The sequence below is a fragment of the Electrophorus electricus genome, chromosome 2 (assembly GCF_041902795.1).
Source record: "Electrophorus electricus isolate QZ-2024a chromosome 2, ASM4190279v1, whole genome shotgun sequence".
Taxonomy (NCBI): Eukaryota; Metazoa; Chordata; class Actinopteri; order Gymnotiformes; family Gymnotidae; genus Electrophorus; species Electrophorus electricus.
The window spans coordinates 31,338,821-31,359,910 of NC_137498.1; the positions used below are offsets into that span (position 1 = coordinate 31,338,821).

General features: G+C 42.8%; 1 protein-coding gene across 4 annotated transcripts; it reads left to right on the forward strand.

Moving 5' to 3' along the window:
• Nucleotides 1-2,022: 2,022 nt before the first annotated feature.
• Nucleotides 2,023-20,029, forward strand: usp31 (ubiquitin specific peptidase 31). Of its 4 annotated transcripts, none has more exons than XM_026997844.3 (16): nucleotides 2,025-3,937; nucleotides 4,308-4,439; nucleotides 5,389-5,483; nucleotides 5,608-5,700; nucleotides 7,499-7,634; nucleotides 9,931-10,078; nucleotides 10,244-10,418; nucleotides 10,634-10,742; nucleotides 10,921-11,015; nucleotides 11,214-11,291; nucleotides 11,501-11,630; nucleotides 12,228-12,347; nucleotides 12,624-12,849; nucleotides 13,176-13,334; nucleotides 13,653-13,805; nucleotides 14,973-20,029. In XM_026997844.3, the coding sequence occupies exons 1-16, from the start codon at nucleotides 3,407-3,409 to the stop codon at nucleotides 16,472-16,474; spliced, it is 3,882 nt and encodes a 1,293-aa protein (XP_026853645.2). In that variant the 5' UTR covers nucleotides 2,025-3,406; the 3' UTR covers nucleotides 16,475-20,029. The 4 variants fall into 4 exon arrangements, with proteins under 4 accessions (XP_081555083.1, XP_026853645.2, XP_026853568.2 ...); XM_026997767.3 differs by having other exon boundaries at nucleotides 2,026-3,937; nucleotides 14,970-20,029; XM_081698961.1 differs by having other exon boundaries at nucleotides 3,824-3,961; nucleotides 14,970-20,029.
• Nucleotides 20,030-21,090: the final 1,061 nt, after the last annotated feature.

Consider the following 21,090-nt stretch of genomic DNA (forward strand, 5'->3'; position numbering starts at 1 on the left):
GGTGTTTACACCTACATCAGGGAAACCACATGAATTACAGCCCTGTTTATATTTGGTCCCCCATAAGCATTTGGACAGTCATAAATAAAGTTATTTTCAGTCCTTGGCAATCAATGACTTCCTGAAGTCTGCAACCAACGGACACCCCCAGATGGTATGCTGTTCCTGAATTTCCTGTAGCTCACCTGGTAGAGCAGGTATAGCAAGGTACTAGTAGCACAGAGGTTGTGGCTTTGATTCCATACTAATAAATGTATATGTTGCTCTGGGTCAGAGTGTCTGCTGTACATGTAAAAGTCTTTTTCAGCTACTGCTTGTATTTTGGTTGGGCTTTATGCCTTCAGTGAAATGCGTGCTCAGTATGATTCAGGTGAGGTGAATAACATGGACAACAAAGAACTTTATGTACTATAGCTTTCAACCATATATTTTAGGTAATTGATCTAGCACAAGGCCCTAGTGAGGCATTTGAATGGATGCTTCAATCCATTTCCCAATTCGTCCCACTGCTGCTGACACCAGTCAAATCATTAATAAAGAGAGGTGAGACAAGCCCAGTGGCAGCTGTGTCTGCCATTGGGACCTTGTTTCACAGATTACACACTTTTTTTTTTTTTTTTTTCTTGGGCCACACCTTCTGTATTCCATTACAGATTACTTTTCATCTCGTCTGTCTTTAACTGTATAACTCCACATACTTTTCCATGTAGGTATGTGAACATACTGTAAACTGGCCTTTCTCTTATTGAGGCTTACATGTTTGCATTTTGTGAAAAGGCCTTAGGTTATTGTAGTGTATATCCATCCATCCGTCCATCCATCCATCTGTCCATCCATCCCATTTTATAGCCAGGGTAGACACAGTTGCTCAACTACCATGGCATTTCAGGACCATCTTCCACACATTTAAAGACACTAATCGAACCCTGTGTTGCACCTCACAGCCTTATAGCCCCTAATACTGCTCTACGTCATCCACCATCCTTCAAGACCAAAGAAGACCTGCATCAAGACTCTTCTCTGTCCTGCCACCCAGGTGGTGAAATGAACATCCATCAGCTGAAAACTCACTGAATCACTAAGCACTTAAACATGCACTTCTATTAAAAAAAAACAAACAAAAAAAACACTTTAAAAACTTTTTGCTATATTCTTTTCCATTGTAGCCAGGGAGTTAGCCTGAGAGTATTCTTAGCACTGACCTATCTATTGTCAGATGAGGATATGTAGTTGAGAAAGACTACAAAGCACTTCTGTAAGTCGCTCTGGACAGGGGCATCTGCCAAATACTGTAAATGTAAAATCTCCCACATATATAGTCTTTGACACATGACTAACAGGATCTGTTTTGCAGACTTTCTTAGCATTGTTAGCACTTTTGTCATCCACTGCTGTGACCTTTCTAAGTCTCTCATATGGTTGCTTATTGCTAAGCTCACCAGTGCATTCTTGCTTTCTTACAGCGTGCCAAAACTGATTTTGGTGCACCTAATGTTCTGGTTATGTCTGATGCATTTATTCTGTGTTTTTTCCTCCACATGCATGATGGGTTGCTTTACTGGCACTGATATTTCTTTGGTCCTCATGTTAAGACACAACATCACAGAGGCTCCAGTTGTAAATGGCACATCTGGAATTGACTACATGAAGCAGTTGTGCAGTGACACACAGCTGACTGAGGTATAAATAAAACTGTCAGTGTCACATTATGCACAAACTGCATTGTAGTGGCCAAAGCATAGTCTAAATAATTCTGCTTCCAGTAGTAAATAAATGCATAGGTAAAAAGAGTGTTTTTCAGACGTTTAAGTAGACTATTGCCAATAGGGGTTCTAATGGGAACATTCTCCATAAACAAAGTGGCAGGTATAGCAAAATCACAATCAACTCGATTTGCCATGTTTCAATTCATTCATACTCTTCTTAGGCATTGAAAAATCAATCCCCATATGACATGTTGCACTCTGATGCAATCCCATTACTTAAGAAAGAGAGAGACCCCAACACAGCCTCCGGAAACGACCTGCTCAAATTTGCTGGGCTGTGACGTCAGCTAACCCAACGCCCTGCAGTGTCAGTGATTTTAGCTGGATAGAGCAGAAACGGCCCTGAAGACTTATGGACTATCTGATTTGATTAAAACGAATCATTTGGAGCAAATCGCATCTGCAAATCGGCACACTACTCAACGCAGCTGCAGCAATGGAAGGACATGGCGGGGTTATATTCGGATATGCCCCTACTTTTGTGGTTATGGGAAATCGCCAAAATAACTATCTAGGTCTCTCTTGGTTGTATGTGGCTGGCTGCTTGTAGCCAATGTTAGCATTTAGCTAGCTCACTGTGAACAATCTGGCGGGACGGCCTGGTTTGTCTCGCACTAAATATTAACGGTCGCACTTCTCGATGGTCATAGCTCCACGGATATTGCTGATAATTTAGCCATCTATCCTATCTAGCGTTATCTGTCTAGCCAACAGTTCACACCAGAGCGCTGTTGCTAGGGCGGAGTTGCAGTTCAGTTCAGTTCAGTTCTGTTCTGCTCTGCTCTTGCTAGCCAGTTAGCTAGATAATTTTAAACGATATACGAACTAACGCAAGTAGCAAGACTAACAGCTAGCTAGGCAAGCAAAGTTGCTGGCTAGCTGGCCAGATTTGTTCGTGTTTCATTCCGAGGGTCCTGCATTAAAATGTAAAGTGACTTAAAGCTAGGCTACCACGGGCAACTATCTTTTCTTGTTGCAGAGGTTGGTTTGCGAAGTTTGTTCATTTCGCATTTGACAAACCGTTTGATTTAAGAAGCTAGTTGAGCAATTCCACAATTTTGACTTGCCAAACCGAGGCAAAGTTAGGCCTAAACATCAGGCTGGCTTGCTAAATTTAAAGCTAACTAGCTAGCCAGATTATTAGCTAGTTCTGCTGTTATTAATAAACTATTTGTAACATGTCGTTTACCTAACGAAACGTTCATTCCTTACGATGTGGCTATGGGAATAGAAGGCTAAAGGTAGATGTAGATCGAACACCTTGAGCAAGTTTTTGTATTTTGAGGGAGGCAAGTTATCTAGTTAGTGCCACAATGCATTTTTTCACATGTAGCCACAAGGATTGTGTCATTGATGTTAACTATTTACACTGGGACAAGAGAAGCACTTCCCGCGCCAATTGCATCAAATAGATAACCGGTGGTTTAGCTTGGCTTGGCTAGGCTAGGCAGCTAACTGGCAATGAAAGATAGCGTTAGTATAGTAATTTGAGGGATCGTCGTATGATAAATGAGTCAGACGCGCAGTAATTTCTTAACGGTTGCAGTTTAACATTAGTTAATAGCAGGTACCTACTTCAGGTGTCACTAATTTCTTTCATAACCCTGAGATATAGTGGAGATGCTCTAAAAGAATCTGTCATGTCGAGCAAAGCCTCGAGTAAAGAGAAGAAATCCAGTCTTGGTAAGAAACTCTTCCGAAGAGGATCTGTTCGGTCGGTGGGGAGTTTTATGAGCAGAGTCTTGAAGACTCTGTCAACGCTCTCCCACTTTGGATCCGAATTACACGCTCCGGAAGGTGACAAAGACGATGGCGGTTTCACATCGTTCAAGCTCGAGGGCAAGGGATCGGTAGCCTCTGAAGAAAGTGACTGCGGTGGTTTTCTCGCAGGAGACAAGGTGCCTGGTGTGTCCGGTCTTAAAAACCATGGCAACACTTGCTTCATGAATGCCATTCTGCAGTGTCTGAGCAATACTGAGCTTTTTGCCGAGTATTTGGCCCTGGAACAGTTTCGAGGAGATGCAACGGAGGAAGAGAAACCCAAGACAAACGGTGTTCACCTGCAGAGGAGAGGTCCTCAGCAGAAAGGAGACGTGACCGAACAGCTGGCTGGATTGGTTAGATCCTTGTGGACATTTGAATATACTCCACAGCATAGCAGAGATTTCAAAGTAAGAGCTGCAAGCTCATAACAAGTATGCATGTTTGCCATTATTGTACAGTATGACCTTTTAAATTCTGCAAAACCAGGAGCAACCTAAATTTCAGTTCTTAAACAGTAACAGATGTCATTAGGAGCACCCATACTGTTCTAGCATATTTTTCCCTCCTGTTATTTTGTAATGAAAGTTTGCATGAAAACAAAATTACATGAAAAACAGTCTGGTTACTTTTGTCTTTACATTTAGACACAATTAAACTAGACTCATCTTTTGCACTGTACGTTGGAACCATTGCACTTTATAGCTGGAGAAACTCTTTGCTGTTGTCAAACTTTTACATGCCGTTTCCTTGGCGTGATGTGTGGCGTGTGTTTTTTAGAATGCTGTGTCGAAGCGTGCTATGCAGTACAGGGGAAATGCTCAGCATGATGCTCAAGAGTTCCTCCTCTGGCTTCTGGACCGTGTGCATGAAGACCTTAACAGCATGGGCCACAACAGGTCCTCTATAAAGGTGGGCTGGGCTTGGAAAAGTGTCCTAGGCCTTCACCAGCACTGACTGCTTGCAGCAATGCTCGCAGTTATGCACAGGCGCTGAAATCTTTCTGCTGTATTCTAATCCTCATTGTACTTTTGTTGTGAGTTGCATTTTTGGTTTCAGAGTGACTTTGACCTAGTCTGAAAGGACATGCTGCAGTCATACATTGTCATTCTGTTGAAAAACCAAAGACTAGGTCAGGTTTCCTCCTTATGCTGTCAGTGAGTTTGCCCCCATGCTTGCTGCATATGTTTTGCAGAGATGGCATGGGTATGGATTTACGTTGATTCCTCATTCAGGACTTTAGATCTCAATCATTTGATTAGCTGGCAAATGCAACAGAGTGCAAGTTAGCCTGATTTAAGGCTGAGTCTGTGCAAGAATAGCACCCTTAAAACCAAGCTCCTCAGCCATCGGTCCGTGCATTGCCAAGTCCACACAGAGCCAGATGCCCTGTACAGTGCCAGGGCCCTGAGGCATGTAGCTCCTTCACGTGGGGTCACTCAGGATGTGCAGGCTGTGCTCCCATGAAAGAGAGAACATTCCCCTGAGTGCCCTAGAGCATCAGGAACTTTACCAAGAAATTTCACTAAGAAAAGTGTCATTTTTCCAAATTTGTCTTGGTTGCATGTCCCTGATAAGCTAAAAGCTGAGGGTGCATTCTGCTGAAAGAACTGTCTCATCAGTGTAAAAGCACATCCTAGTCATCGTTTCTCATGGTACATGACAACTAGGAGCCAGAGCCTTGTGCTACACAGCATATTTGTAAAGTGAGAGGTATGAATTCCAGTGGTGGATATTAATAAATATTCTTGATGTACTCAAATTAGTGTGAATTTGTGGCAGTATCTAGCAGAGGTTTATTCCTCTAATTCAGTCATGGGTTAATGTAAATTTCTGTTTTTTTGCTGTTTGCTGTCCACAGCCCCCCCTAGAGGAAGATGATGGAGCTCTGGAGGGACCCTCACTCCCACTCTCAGCTGGCTCCTTTGTTCAGGAGCTTTTTCAAGCACAGTACAGGTATCGCAGTACTTGTCTGTCCTGCGATGCTTCTTCTAGTCACTTAGCTTTGTTGAAGACCTCCATTTTTTGTCTCTCTCTATCCCTATCTCTTCTTCTGTTTTTCTCTCTCTCCTACACACAGGTCCTCGCTCACTTGCCCGCACTGTCAGAAACAGAGCAACACTTTTGATCCTTTCCTGTGTATCTCCCTCCCCATCCCGTTACCTCATACTCGGTAAGTGAGCACCTTTTGCCTGGATTTCCTGGATGGTTGTGTAGGGCAGCTGGAACTTCTGGACTTCGTCTGCAATATGAGAAGGTCTGCCCTTGAGGAGTTCTTGCTTCTCTACTGTGGACCGTGGTCTGAAGCTAACCTCATTTTCCGCTCATTTGTCCTGCATTGCCATTGCAACTCGGATAACATCTTCAACTGCCTCATAGAGTTAAGGAATAATGCTGGAATTGTTGTCCTTTGTGCTCTGAGAAGAGTTAATGTGTTGGGCTATATTCACTTTACTTTATTCTCTCTGCTGTGAACAAATAGGCTTTTGGCTGAAGAAAGGTTTCTCATTCACCAGTATTGGGCTGCTTGTTTTGTGATGAAAGTTGCTTCTGTAGCCTAAGGACATTTTCTACTGCAGGTGTTGGGTGGTTCTCAGTCACAGTAAATGCCATTTGCAAATTAGCATGGCTTTTGCTAAGATATCTGTTAAGAAACAGAAGGGAAATCCAGTTCATAATGGTTATGCAAGTGTTTTTCCTAGTACGGTGTGGTGTATTACATTTTTTAAAACCTTGCGGGGAACCGAGGTGTCAGTGAGGTGCTGTCACCGTTTCTCACTCCTAAGAGGTGTCGGCAAGTTTTTTTTTTTGTTTTCAATGGGTACTATTTTCAGGTCTCGCTACAGTGCCTGAATAAGATCCTTGTTCGATGCTGATTCTTTTTTAGGGCTCTCAATTTATTATTTCACATTAATGATTAAAGATATCCTACTCTTAGGCGAACGACAGAGGTGATTTAGTGCACATTTGCTCCACCAATACATTAGGGATGATACGTTACTTCGAAACCATCACACAATAAAGGACTGGCCAATAGGATCAGACTTTAATTCCATGTTTAAATTAAACAGGATTCTGATAGGAGTTAGTAGGCTAGGCTTTCGTTCCACAGAGAAGGCTTATATGAACTGAAGGCAGTGCTGACAACCTCACCTCCCAGTAGGATTTCACAGTCTTCCCTGAAATATGCATGTAGGTTGAAAAAGGTACTATTGACTATGTATGACTATGTATGTGACAAATAAACCGAACTTGAACTTATTGGGATTGTTAAATGTAGATGAGGGAGGTACTGCAGGGATTATGTGTAATTTATGAGAGCTAGTACTGGGATTATGCTAAATTTGAATGAGTGAGATAGTACTGGGATTATGCTAAATCAAGAGAGAGAGACTGATTTGAGGGGGAGAGAGAAACTGTGAGTCCAGTGCTGTGACAGGCATGATGGTTACCTAGATCTTTCTGCTGTAGTATGTGTGAGTCGGTTTCTCTGTAGATCTGACATCCATGTCCTGCTGGGCCATTTATGTTGAGCAAGACTTCCTCATTCAAATGTTTGTTTTTATAGAGATGAATGTTTGGAAGACCCCTGTTGTGGTATTTTTGTGTGGCTTGCATACATTTCAAGCAGCAGTTTGGTGTTGGTGGAGAGAAAGCTGCTGTTGTTTAATACAGATTCAACTTTCTGTACTGATTGGCTTTGCAGGGAGGAAATTCATCCATTCATTTGGACACTTCTGGTTACTTCACATCTGAGGATTCACTTATCCCTATATTTAAAAAGCATGTGCTGCCAAACTTATATAATGTAAAATGTACTTATTAGTGTAGTGTAATATACTAATTAGCTAGTGTAATATTTGACTTGTATCCATGTTTTGGCTTGTTTTACCGGATGCCACTGGTGTCGTTGGCTGCCCTGCCTCTGTGGGGGTGCTGAGGTGTGCTCTTGCTGTGTGCCTCTATCCCAGGCCTCTGTACGTGACGGTGGTGTATCAGGGCAAATACTCTCACTGCATGCGGATCGGCGTCGCTGTCCCCCTCAATAGCACCGTCTCCAGGCTGAGAGAGGCTGTGGCGAGAGAGACCAAGATTCCGCCGGACCAGGTGCCCGTTTACAAACCTTCAGGCATAGATTGAATATGGATGCAGGACCGTTACCTTCTGTTATTAATGGAAGTTGTCAGGCAGTGTATCTTGCTGCAAGGCCTCTGTTTCTGTTTTGGAGCTGACTACACTGATGATGCAGGAATTGCTGTTTCATGGCCATAGCTGTGTTAGGCACTTTTGTGGTTTCCAGCCCACCAGCCATGTTGCCGTGTCCTGTGTCTTAAATCAGCTTTGTTTATTTTTAGATTGAGCGCGCTCATGCCTTGGTTAGGTCAAGTTCATTGTAAACATAGTCACTTGGGATACGGCCAATGAATAAAGTAGGCTGTACCATGGAAAAAAAGTTAGCAAGGAAAAACTATTTTCATGTATGCTGTAATGGCAGTTATAGATGATTGAGGCATGTATGGAAAATTATATAATTTGCTGCAATTTGCCCTTTAACATACAAGTATAGTATTTTCTTCAGTGGAATTAGAAAACCAGAAATGGAAGTTCAGAATGTGGGGTAAACGTTGCAGGAATCAGTTTTCCACATTTGTAAGGTATAATAATGGTTTGGTAGAAGGTGTTGCCTGCTATATACAGCGGAATGTCTCCACAGAATGTCCCTTGATTGATTGTAGTAATCCTGGAAAATTAACACATTGTGAAGCCAGTAATACTCACTAGTTTGGTAGCAAGTTCATTAACAATAATAATAATATGCAATGTATATTCTGGCGAGAGTATTCAGAAATCTAGTTTCTGTCGTTTCTGTTGTGGAGCTCTAATGGGCTTTACTTTCTCCCTCTATTGGCCTTTCCACTAATTAAAATTTTTTTTTTTAATATGGTTGTCATTATATTATTCAGTGTTTTATCCATTAATTTAGAATGCATTGCATTCTACTGCTGTTAAATTGAAATGTGGAGAAAAAAAAATTGTTTCCCTGTTGCCATTATAAATGAAGCAGAAAGGCGGTGTGTTTTAACTTGGCTTCTAATTCTGATGTTTGGAAGTGCAATTGAGCCCGAGTGGAGTGGAGTGTAATGCTTATTTACCCTAGAATTTCCTTCTGCAAGACACTCCTCCATTATTTCTGAGCCTGTGCAGGTGTTTGGTGTGTTCCTCATTCAGGGCCTCTAAGTACTTCTTTGTATTTTACAAAAACTCCTCTGTATTTTGCGGAATTTTACAAACTCTTTTCACTGCAGCAGTTCTTGTTCCAGACTGTATTTTTGGTAAAGGGAAGATTATGCAAATTGTTTTCACTGAACTATTAATGTAAATATTAAATGCATAAATATTAAACAGCATTCCCTGTCAAACAACTAACGGTTGTACAGTGGGTGTTCTGTTTATAGCTATCTTACACCACTAGCAAGCTTGCTGATTGATATAAAGAAAGCATGCAATTTTTTAGCTTAATTCTTGAGTAGAACATGATTTCAGCATAGGATGCCACTTCCTTTATGTTCCAGTAGCTTCTACTAAAATAACTTTTTTTTATTGAGTTAAAAGGATTCACTGACATTAATTTAATTGCATACAAAATAGTTGTATATGGTACAAGTCCATGTATTACACTTAATTTAAACTAAAAAGTGTATAAAAGAAGCAAAACCAAACCAAGAAAACCCCCAATAGTTTGTAGTCATTCCAGAGGCACAGTAGGATTATATATTAATTGGTTGTTCAAAGACACACCTGACGTGTCATTAACATGTCATTATTGACATGATGTACTTCAGAGTCCCTCAGAGCTGCTCTCTGGGTCATGTCCATGTCCACGCTGGGTCATGTTCATGTCCACGCTTTGCCTAACATGGCAAAGCGAGTAACAGGAGTGCCAGAGACGGGAGAAAAACTCAGGACCTCTTTTTTTTTTTTTTTTAACCCCACACATGAGCTGCTGTATAAAGAGATATATAGAAATGTGTTCTTTTTTGATTTAGCTGTTGATTTATTATTTTTTAAATTATTATGATGAATGAATCTATTTATTTATTTATAATTTCTTTTCCAAGCAAAAAATTGCTCTTGTAAAATAATTTTCAGTTCCGCATTAAATCATATCTTGTGCTTGCACTGGTGAAAGCAAGCAAATGGGAGTTGAAAATAACCTGACAGACAGGCTTTTGCAGTGGCCCTTTTACATAACATCCTTGCAAAACACTCCCATGTGGATTGGTTGTACTCTAGTTAGGAGTGGCTTATGTCTGTTTCTCTGGAGAACACCTGCTAAAGCAGCTTTACTGTTTAGGGTGTGATGAGTGTCATTGACCCAGTTTTTTGCTTCTTGACTGGGCAGTTTGTCCTGACCGAAATGTACTACGATGGTTTCCACCGCTCCTTCTGTGATGATGACGAAGATCTCGATATCATTCAAGAGAGCGACTCCATCTTTGCATTTGAAACCCCTGAGACATTCCGATTGGAAAACCTTCGCTCCAAAAGAGGTACTTTTTATTTTTTGGGATTGGAAAAAAATAAGACATATTTTAAACGTAACTTTGATTTATTAGCATTGTGCTAATCCAAAATGTCATAGTGATACACTGACATCAACCTGTGAATAAATGCATTTTATTGCATCACCACCAAAACTGGATTAAAATTCATAGGGAGCCTTCTGGCCAACCTCAATCAGAACAATCTGAAGTACAACAGTGAGAACACTCGCACCCCGTCGTTCATGCAAGGGGCAGTGAATCCGGCATCACCCAATAAGAATACGGAATCTGATAAGATGATCCTGCTGGTCTGTAACAGAGCCTGTACTGGTCATCAAGGGAGGAGGTACCAGCCATGCTCACTAGCTCATTCCACATGCCCCTTCCACCACACTCACAGCCCATTGCATCCTTGTTCTGAAATCTCCATGCCAAAGAATTCAGTGATGTGCTAAATGGATATTCTGCATCAAATTTGTAACTTTGATGTTTATTTTTGTTCTTTGGGGAAATTACCTTTGTGTAGCAGTACTCTTAAAATTTCTGTTTGTTCTCTGCAAGGTTTGGCCTTCCCTTTGTTCTGTACATGGACCGCGCTGTGACATGGGATGTGCTTCAGAAGGCGATACTGGAGAAGATGCATCACCTGAGACCAGGGGTTTACATCCAGGTCAGTGCATATGCTGCCTCTGTGCTGCAGTCTGTAACAGTGACAAAGCACTAGATGATTTCACCTGGTATAGATGCATATTGTTGTCTTAAAACGATTAAGTGTGAACATTTAGACTCTTATTCCTTATGTTAGAGTTGTTGTGCTACAAATTTTATATCTGGTTGATGTGTCTTAGGTGGGGCCCTTCAGCCTGCGTGTTGTTGGTGTAGTAGGAATTACGTACCTGTTACCTCAGGAGGAGCATCCGCTCCGTCACCCCACCGTGGAGAGGTTGGTCTGCCTCTGACCTCCCTGTTCTTGGAGAAAATTTCAGACCCCTCTATCTCTGCTGCTTCACCTATGTAATGCTCACAATAAACTGTAGGAGACTCTTCCAACTCTCTCTCTTTTTTTTTTATTTTTTTAAACTATAGATGGATTAAACTTGGCTGGGAGGGAGTCCTGATTGTTGCGTTCATCTTTTTGCAGGGCATACAAGTCGTGTGGCCATGGGGGCCCTCCTCATGTAAAGATCGTGGTTGAGTGGGATAAAGAGACCAAGGATTAGTAAGTAGAAGCTGGAATAAAGATCTCCATTTGTCTAAAGAGAAGGGAAGTTGAGATGCAAGAGTAAGGCGCTGTCTCTAGTCCTTGGGGGAATTCCAGCTACTGCATTGCAAAGTCCTTGCGAGAGCTCAAATAATCAGGTCTTACTAAGGCTGCTGGCTAGCGTATACCATGTTGGCTGATAGCATGTGTGATGGCTTTGCCCACAGCCTGTTTGGCCACACGGAGGAGGAGTACATCCCAGACGCAGAGAGCGTGTACCTGCACCGCGAACAGCACCACCAGCCGCAAGCCTGCACCCTCGCACAGTGCTTCCAGCTCTACACCAAAGAGGAGCAGGTGACACCTCACTTCTGATTTTGCTTCGTACATTTCCTGTTCGGTTAAAGTTTGCAACACCTATGTAAGATTTTTCTCTTGGTCTTGTTTGAATGTTTTGATCACATAACAAATCAACGCAATTTGAGCAAGTTTGCAAGAAATCGTTTGAGCATACATTGCCAGTACACAGGAAGCATAGTGTAAAGTTGCAATGTATTGAAATATCATGATATTTTCCAAATATATAATAATATTGAGTTTTGTCAGTGTTGCCCAGTGCTAGTTTCTGCTCCATTCCTCCACCCCAGTCAAAGTGGAGTGTGATAGAAAGAGCTGACTTGCCTTTCCCTCCATTTCCTGAATGGCTGATCTCCCTGGGCAGATGTTAAATGGTGGGTTCTCCTTATTTCTGCTACTGCGTACTGGTACGCAGTTGAAATCCACCCTGTGGTTAGCCTGAACTGGCACCAGCCACTGTGGATGTGGTTTAAAAACAGCCATGCTGAAAGTGAAATAAGGGCACGCCTGAGTGAGTTGGACATCCACATGGAGCCATGCATGGCCCAGCCCATGCTTGCTTGATCATGGCTGCTCTCCCATGCTGTGTCCTTGCAGCTGGCTCCGGACGACGCGTGGCGCTGTCCCCACTGCAAGCAGCTACAGCAGGGCCGCATCAAACTCAGCCTGTGGACCCTGCCAGACATCCTCATCCTCCATCTGAAGCGGTTCAGGCAGGTATGGCTCACTTCCCTGTGCTCTGTCTCCGCAACAAGGAGTAAATGCACTGCTGGCTATTTAATCTTGCGTCTGCTTGCTGCTCTGGGGATTAAAAGCATGCATCATCTAAAATGCTAACATTGCTAAAGGTGAATGAACTGGTCAGAGGAATTCTGGATATTGTAGGGTGGTTTTGGTTAGTGCTACATCTGTGTGACTTGTCAGCGTTTGTCATGCAAGTACTGTTAGCAGCAGCATGTTGTGTAAAGCCAGCTGCATCTTGGCATGCTGCAGGAGGGCGACAGGAGACTGAAGATGCAGAACATGGTGCAGTTCCCTCTGCTTGGCCTGGACATGGCCCCCCACGTGGTGAAGAGGAGCCAGAGCAGCTGGAGCCTCCCCTCACACTGGTCACCCTGGAGACGACCGTACGGCCTCGGCCGTAACCCAGATGACTATCTTTATGACTTGTATGCTGTATGCAATCACCATGGCAACATGCATGGAGGGCACTACACAGGTAACACCGTGCAGCAGGGCAAAGGTCGCTGTGCTGGCTTTTGGGTTGTAAGTGTAATGTACTCAGTTGGTGTAACCACAATTGCTCCATAATCCTGCCTAATGGGTCTTATAAATGTTCAATCACACAGTATAAATATTGCTAACAGTAAGTGATCTTTATGGGTGTGGTTTGTTTTTGTTTTTTGGTCAGTTAGCATGCCATGCTAATTGCAAACATTCCATTCATTGTAGGCCACTTTAAGTGACTGAACTGTTATAGGCAGAACATGAATGAAAACCCTAGGGGATATACAAAACTGGAACACTGCTGTTTTTCCTACTCAGCGTACTGTAAGAACTCCATTGATGGGCAGTGGTACTGCTTTGATGACAGCGAGGTCCAGCCCATAGCTGATGAGGAAGTATGCCAACAGATGGCCTACATTCTGTTCTATCAAAGGAGGACGACTATTCCTTCTTGGTCTGCCAATAGCTCTGTGGCTGGTAAGTCACCACACTCATTCATCGCGTGCTGCAGGCGTGGTAGATGAGCCGAGTGGTTCTGACTCTCAGCTGACTCATGGTTTTTGAGCCTGGGGATAGCACTTAATCTAAGCGTGACTCTCCCTCTCTCCTGCCTGTGGTGCCAATGGATAAACATTTTTTAGCCAATATGACAGGAGCTGCAGGCTTTTGTGGCTCTTGCTTGCTCTGCAGTTTCTCATTTCTGTTTGTCTGAGGTGGGCTGAAGGGCTCCTCCAAACGTGTCTCTGCCTCTTTGGGAGGATTCTGATTGTGTTATGATGCCTGTGTTGGAGTTAGGCTCCACCAGCTCGTCTCTGTGTGAGCACTGGGTGAACCGCATCCCAGGAAGCAAGCCACCCAGCCTGGCCTCCGGAGCTTCATCACGCCGCACATCCCTGGCCTCTCTTGCCGAGTCTATGGAGTTCCCGGGTGATCGCAGCGAAGACGACGGTGAGGAGCATGTGGGAGGCACTGGGCCTCATACTTATTCTGGTTTTGTGTGTCATGTGGACAGTGACAAGGTTCTTTATATGATGTTAGACTCTTTCACAATGTTTCTATGCCATTTTTATTTCACGGTGAGCAACATAACTTCAACGAAGAAAAAGCACACCTCCTGTAGCCAATTTGTAAAGGGTGTGTAGAAACTGGAGCTGAACAATTTCATAGGATTGTTTAATTTTCTCATATTCACAGGGTAATTAAAATAATGTAATCAATTCATGCCTAAGTGTAACTCCATAACTGTAAATGATACTTGTCTACCCAAATAACTAGCAGCGTTACAATGATATTATTATTATTATTATTATCATCATGATATAACATTTTATTGAATAATAGCTTTTTATTTTAAGTGCCTTTCAGTGTACCCAATGTCACCTATACATACTGTAAAATTTACAATATGGGGTGGGGGAGAGACAATTCACAATACGAATGAAAAAGCAGTAAAATATTTAACATATAAAAATAGAACCTATAAAATTGATAGATAGAGTTGTGGTGCTGAGACAGCAAGCAGAAAGAACCTGTTTACAGCTGCCTTTTGAAAGAAGGCAGAGAAGCACAGGCATGTAGGTGAGCAGGGACAGTGTTACTGAGTGTAGGCCCTGCTTCGCTAAAATCCCCATCTCCCATGGTGCAGAGGCTACAGGAAAGAACTGAGAATATGAGGATAGGCAGACTGAAGTGTACACAAAGGCAAATACAAGTGAAGGAGGCCAGAAAGCTGCAAGACCTTCAAGACCGGAAGAGATACTTTATACTGTAAAGACTAAATATGGGTTGATTGAGCAATATGCTAAACACAAGGTAATGAAGCAGTTCAACTGCAGTGTAGCGAAGCATTTTCAGCCCTGAAACCATAGAAACATTGTGAAACAGTCAGGTTTTATTAAAATTCCCCATTTACTCTTGAGCTGTAACCATAACCATGATCTTGCATTTGGCTGTTCTCTTTTGATGACTGCCTGTACTTTCCCTTTTTCAGCTCTCTAGCACTAACACAGGATCTGTCGCCTTGCTCAGCTAAGCCAAAAATGCATGCCTGCTGTCCTTTCCATTTTCTCTGGTATCAGTGCATTAGTTTCAATCTCTCTCCATTTCGTTAAGGAGGATTTTCCACCCGACCCTTTGTGCGGAGCATCCAGCGTCAGAGCTTGTCTTCCAGATCGCCGTTAGCCAGCCCTCTGGCCTTTAGTGAGAATGGCACCAAGCCCTGCTGGTCTCTGTCTGCCAAGCTCCACATGAGGTCCAGCTCACCCTCGCACTTCTCCTTAGACTCCCGCTCCTCACCACCGCTGGAGAGAATTGGGGAGGCAAGCGATGACAAGGTGTCCACATCATGCTTTGGCAGCTACAGCCGGCACGAGCGCCACGCGAGCAGCAAGGCCCCTCTGGCCACCATGGAGGGCATTGGTAGTGACGAGGGCGATGGGACAAGGATTGTGGATGACGCCTACTGCAGGGTGCTCCCGACTGTTGACAGGAAAAGCTCCAAAGCTGAGCCTCTGGACAACAACAACCAGATCACTGCTTTGGACCAAAATGTGCATGGGACTCCTTCCAAAGAGCAAAAACACAAGAACTTAGCAGGGACAAAGGGGGAGATAAAGGGGCAGACGGCCGGGACGAAAAAGAGCTCGAGCAAGGTGAAGGGAGACCAGGAGAAATCCAAAAAGCGCCAGAGCACGTCTTCTGTGCAGAAATCGACTTCATCCCAAACATCTTCCAACCCTCAAGGGAAGGGTGCCAGAGTGACCAATTTGAAGGAGAAGAGTGAACCTGCCAAGAACACCAAAGGGGTCTCACCAGGAACCCCCTCCAAGAAGAAGGACCACTCCCAGATCCAGGAGGCAGCATCAGTGTCTGCGGCAACGAAAGCGAAGCAGCGCCTGACCTCTCCTGCATTGTCTTCGGCCTCCCCCTCGCCAACCGGGAAAAGAAACTTCGTCAGCACGCAGGAGAAGAGCTCTGCCTCCAGCAGGAAGAAGCTGATGGAGAGGAGCTCCAGCCGGGACTCTGTCCACACCAGTCCCCTGGCGGACAAGCCCAGACCTGGGGCCATGTTGCGCTACTCTCAACCCAGGGGCACCGAGGGAGTTCGGCTGGAGAGGAGGCCCCTACGCAGCTCCAGCAGCAGCTCCTCAGTCACCAGCCTGCGCTCTCCCAGCGTCTCCTCCAGGGACCTGCGCCGCAGTAGCAAGTCCGAGGATAAAGGCCTCTCCTTCTTCAAGAGTGCCCTAAGGCAGAAGGACACCCGCCGCTCTGCCGACCTGGGCAAGAGCGCCATGCTCCCCAAGAAGAGTAGCGACAGGACAGCCAGGTCCAGCAGCCAGACCAAACTGGGTGCGGAAGAGGGCGAGGGGAACGCCTCCCACCAAGTCTCCCCTGCAGCCCTCTCCGGCAGGGCTGCCAGCGAAGACAAGGAGTCGGCTGCTACCTACACCCCTGGCAAACGCTCACTGCTACCTGTGGGCAAATGCAAGTCTTCCAATTCTGAGACAAATCTTCAGTCTCCTGTCAATGGGAAGAGGCCTGGTGAGAAGATGCCCTCTTCCAGAAAGCTTTCTTCCAGCATGCAATCCTCTGCACGCCCAACACTGACGCCTCAATGATGTTTGAATAGTACGTTCGTTATATTCTGTAATGCAGCTATTTTTTTGATGTGCCTAAGATGGATGTATATCAAAATTATATAGGATATACCTTTTACTTTTCTCAAAGAAAATATGTACATGATCAGAAGCGCCTTTTTATCCTGCCATGGAAATGAGTGGCAAGGTGTGGTATACAAATATACTACTGCTCACAACTCTGAATAGGAATGTTTTAACTTAGCACTTTGTATATATTCTTTTCTGTTTCAAATAATGCTCAACCATCAGGAGACTAATGTATGTGTGTATTGGATTTTTATTATTATTATTATTTTTTTTTTTTTTTTACTTTGTTTGTTTTTTGAAGAAGTCAGCTGGGTTCTTATATTTGGAGCACTCCCAACTAGTCGCTCCACTTCCACACTTGGTGCTAATTAAAGGGCAGTGTTCCTCTGGCATTGTAGGAATGGGGCAAATGGAGTGGACCGTTGACCTGGTAACTTGACATGGCCTGTATGTGAACCACACCAAGCGTGCATGCAGAAGTGTCAGCAGTAAACACATGTCACAACCTGCTGTCCTGCCTCATCTGGTTTTCATACTATCGAGTAATGAATTCCAGTAGCATAACTGCCTTGTGAAGTGTACATACTATTGCCAATTGTAGATCAACAGCTGATTTGTGTGAATGAGACATTTTTTAAAATGGTAATTAGACAATCTTAAATTTTTTTTTTGTTTTTGTTTTTTAACACACTCTTGAGGTGTGCTTTTCGTCTTTAGATATGGGTAAAGGCAGTGTAGCTGTTTGTGAGAGGTGATAACCTGGTGAGAGTATGACTGCAGTTATTTCCCTGTGCTTGCCCATTTTGATGCCAACAGCCTTCATTAACTTCAGCTTTGCTTGCTATGAACAGGGGTTGAGCCCCTCCATGTCAGTTTGTATCTCCATATTAATCTGTGGATTAACAGTGCAATAGTTTTCAGAACTTTGTAGATGAAGCAAAATATTACTTCTGTATCCAAAAAATATATATAACATTGAATTTAATGTATACGTTTTGGACATGCTTTAGATTTGACTCCAGTGATTTTAATGATACTGTATGTATGCAATAGAGATGAGAACCATTTAGTCAAAGTATATCATAATCTAAGATTCTGGAATGCTCTTCAACTCTCATTGTGGGATTTAATTTTCTCTTCTTGCAAAATTTTGGTTTCTGTGGCATGATCTAATACTCCAGTTACCCTTCACGTGATTCTCAAGTCCCTTTCACACTTCAAATTTATCTTAACATTCCTTTAAAAGAAATGGTATGCATATTTTGAAATTTACTTGAGAGAAAGCATGGATAAGAACGTCTGTAAAGACGTTCCTAGAGGTAGTGCTGTCAGTATGTTGACCAGTGCTCATGGATTTGCTTCCAGGGGTTAAGGGATTTGGGGTGTTCTCAAGCACCCAGGTCAGATTTTGTCCTTTAAGTCTGAACAACAAAAAGAAACAACTAAAGCTTCACTCTAGATACATTTTTAATTTGAACGTGGGACACGCTCATATGCTAATGTGCGTTTTCCAGAAAAGTGTCCGTTTCCTCCGGAACACAATAGCACTAAAGTGCACTGTAATATGGTACTAAGAATCAGGTGATCACTGTGAGTCTTCTGGGAAGTTGGGGCTTGGTCATGGTTCAAAAAGGGGAGAAAAAAAAATGAAAGCAATGTCATGTAACCACTTCAGACACTAACAAGTCATGTGCTCTTTGCTACAGGTTTTTTCTTGTAAAAATCACCCTTAAATATTATATAATGCATACTGTCAAAAAGGTGCACCTGTAATGACCTTGCAGGTACTTTGTTAGCAGAAAACTTTTTTTTTAAATTTTTTTTATCAGATTTCTCTTAAGTATTCAGTTATTTCTCCTCCAGGGTCCGTTTCCCCCAATGATGGCAGCTTGGCTCTGATGCTTTTAGCTGTACTTTAATTACATAAAGTTCATAAGTTCTTGATTAAGTTGGTCATTAATTCTGATCAGCTAAATGATCTGCTAAATATCTGAGTGTTTCTCTGTAGAATTGGCCTGATATTTTTATGACATACCACTATAATACTACCGCTACACCTCCCTGATGATTTGTTTAGGCTACGATGCAGCACTGTTTTGCAAGGGGACCATTTGCACCATTCAAATAATTATAGAAAACAGTAATGCATGATGACACTGATGCATGCATGTAACTATGCAAGCGAATGTTGCTAAGAAAAATTAAGTGGATGCCAATATTTCTGTATTTCTAAATGGCAGTAGGGGGAATATGGGTTGGTTCTTATTGCTTTTTTTGCACTCATTCCTTTTGTTTTAGATGGCAAAGGAAGAATGTTTTGGTATTAGCCTACATGCTTTATATTCTCCAGTGAAAAGCATCATTAAATCTGTTTTTCAGTACTTTTCCATTCATAAGCTTTTAAAGGAAAGTTTTTCCGTTTATTCGATAAGGATAATTTTCTTTATACAATCTAAAGTCATGTTGACTTCACCTTTTATTGTAGTTGTGTTCTCACGACTTGCTCAACTTGCTCACATGGAAGCCCACCAGCCACAACCACCACCACAGCAAATCTCGCGCACACCCACCCACCCAATCACCATCACAGCAAATCACACACCCACCCACGCAGCCACCACACACACGCACAGCACCAGAGCAAATCATCATGCACAAACAAACCCAACCACCACCACAGCAAATCTCTCTCTCTCTCTCTCACACACACACATACACACACACACCCCAATCACCACCACAGCAAATCATTATGCACACAAGCTCTGCCCCACACATGTCCCATCAGTTATTTATTTTGTCAAGCACACAATTATTCTAATAAGATGCCTTTTATACCATTCTGCAAGTCGACTACATGGCAGTGCATCAGCAGAGTCATGTAGATGGTGTTTTTGCTGCTTCACGAGAAACTGGGCCAGTTGTGCTTCTGGAAGATTGGAACTTTTAGATTATACATGTATGGGACATTTTAAAAAGCTCAAGTGCAAATAACATGATTGTAAGCCTTAGGTTAGAACAGATTAATTTACTGCTGTAACAAATGACAAGTCCTATCAGTACTCCATAGGAAGTTACTCCTCGTTTACACACTGGACTTGAGTTATGTTGGTGGGGAAGCCCCAAGCCCTGTTCCCTTGTGTTTTTTCACTACTTGAGCTGTTGCCTATTTGGCTGTGAGAAACTTGGGCTTTTCTTTTACAGTGTACTATCTGTACAATAGTATTAATATTGACCAAAAGTGGTAAATTATAATTGGAATCATATCATATGTTAAGGTTTTGTTGCATGACACTGCGTCAAATAGCTATGTTAATTTGTTAATTTATTTGTATGTTTTGTTAATTGTGTATGCACTTTTCATAAACCTTTCTTTTATTTTTTTATTTTTGAGAATTCATTTCTTTGAGAATCATTTATATTCATAACATTGGTTCACCAATGTAAGACAAAAGTTCAAATGTAATTAAAAGACAGACCTGCATTAGAGGTCTGAGTTCAAAATGGTCTTTGCTTTATGACTTTGTATCTTCTGCATCTTGATGCTGATTCTGAGAACAAAATGTATGAATACTATCCATTACCAGCCAGTGCTGGTACAACATTGTATTAGGTAAAGTTGTCCGCTAGGTGGAGCCTTTTGCTTAGCTTGTACTGTGAAGTGTCTAAAATGGGTCATTTTCTACAGCGTCAGCATTTACTTTTACAATTTTCCTTTTTTTCTGTGCAGCTGTATCACATCGGTATACTATAATTAACACTGAATAATCTCTTCAATACAAAGGGTTTTTTTTTGTCTGCAATGTGAAAATGCTATTCTACCAAATAAGTTTAGATATGGTTTATCCTGAAATATGATTTGAAGTACAGACAAGAGTTCTGACTGCCAGTAGGAATCATTTTTCCCCCAGACTTATCCTTCGGTAGCATCCCAAGCCTTAAGGGATAACTAAAATATTTACCACCTGCTTTTAGCTTAAGTTTTCTCAGTTTTCAAATTGCTCAGTAGTAGTGCAAGCAGTTTTTGAGCAAGCAGTCTCGCTAAAGAGTGCAGAACTGCCAGAAGATCTGATATTTCTCCATGAAAAGCATTTCAAATTCTCTCTTCCTCTACTTTGTAAAGATACAGCATATCTGCTCCTCTAGAAGCTCTAGTTATCGCTCTTTGAATCTGTGCGGTGACCTCTGTAGCTTCGCCCCTGACCCCATTCACAGAAAGGGCTCCTGCATCTTGCAAGTTCTTTTCAGATCTGCCATGATAACAACCCCCACCCCCAGTTCCAACAGGGCTCAATTTCCCCACAAGTCCTGTATTTGCTGTGTCTCTTATCTTCACCCAAACGTGCTTTCCTCGGGCTAGACTGGGTCACTGTGGCCCCTAGTCATCCTCATTGTGTACAGTCATGGGCTAGTGGTGGGTCCTGGGCTGGAAGCATTTAAAGGATGTTGGAAAATAACCCAGCAGGGGTTTCCCTCTTGCTCTGCTGAACTCTACTGCATCAGTTGCTGTTTTTCTTGCAAGATGGCGTCTCCGCTTTGGGAAACCCTTGGTAAATAAATGACTCGCT

Bases quoted from the DNA above. Each gene is read 5' to 3' on its own strand.
- usp31 (XM_026997767.3), top strand. From the start codon at position 3,407: ATGTCGAGCAAAGCCTCGAGTAAAGAGAAGAAATCCAGTCTTGGTAAG. The intron at 3,938-4,307 runs GTAAGAGCTGCA...TGTGTTTTTTAG, and splicing joins AGCATAGCAGAGATTTCAAA to AATGCTGTGTCGAAGCGTGC. The intron at 12,850-13,175 runs GTAACACCGTGC...TTTCCTACTCAG, and splicing joins GCATGGAGGGCACTACACAG to CGTACTGTAAGAACTCCATT.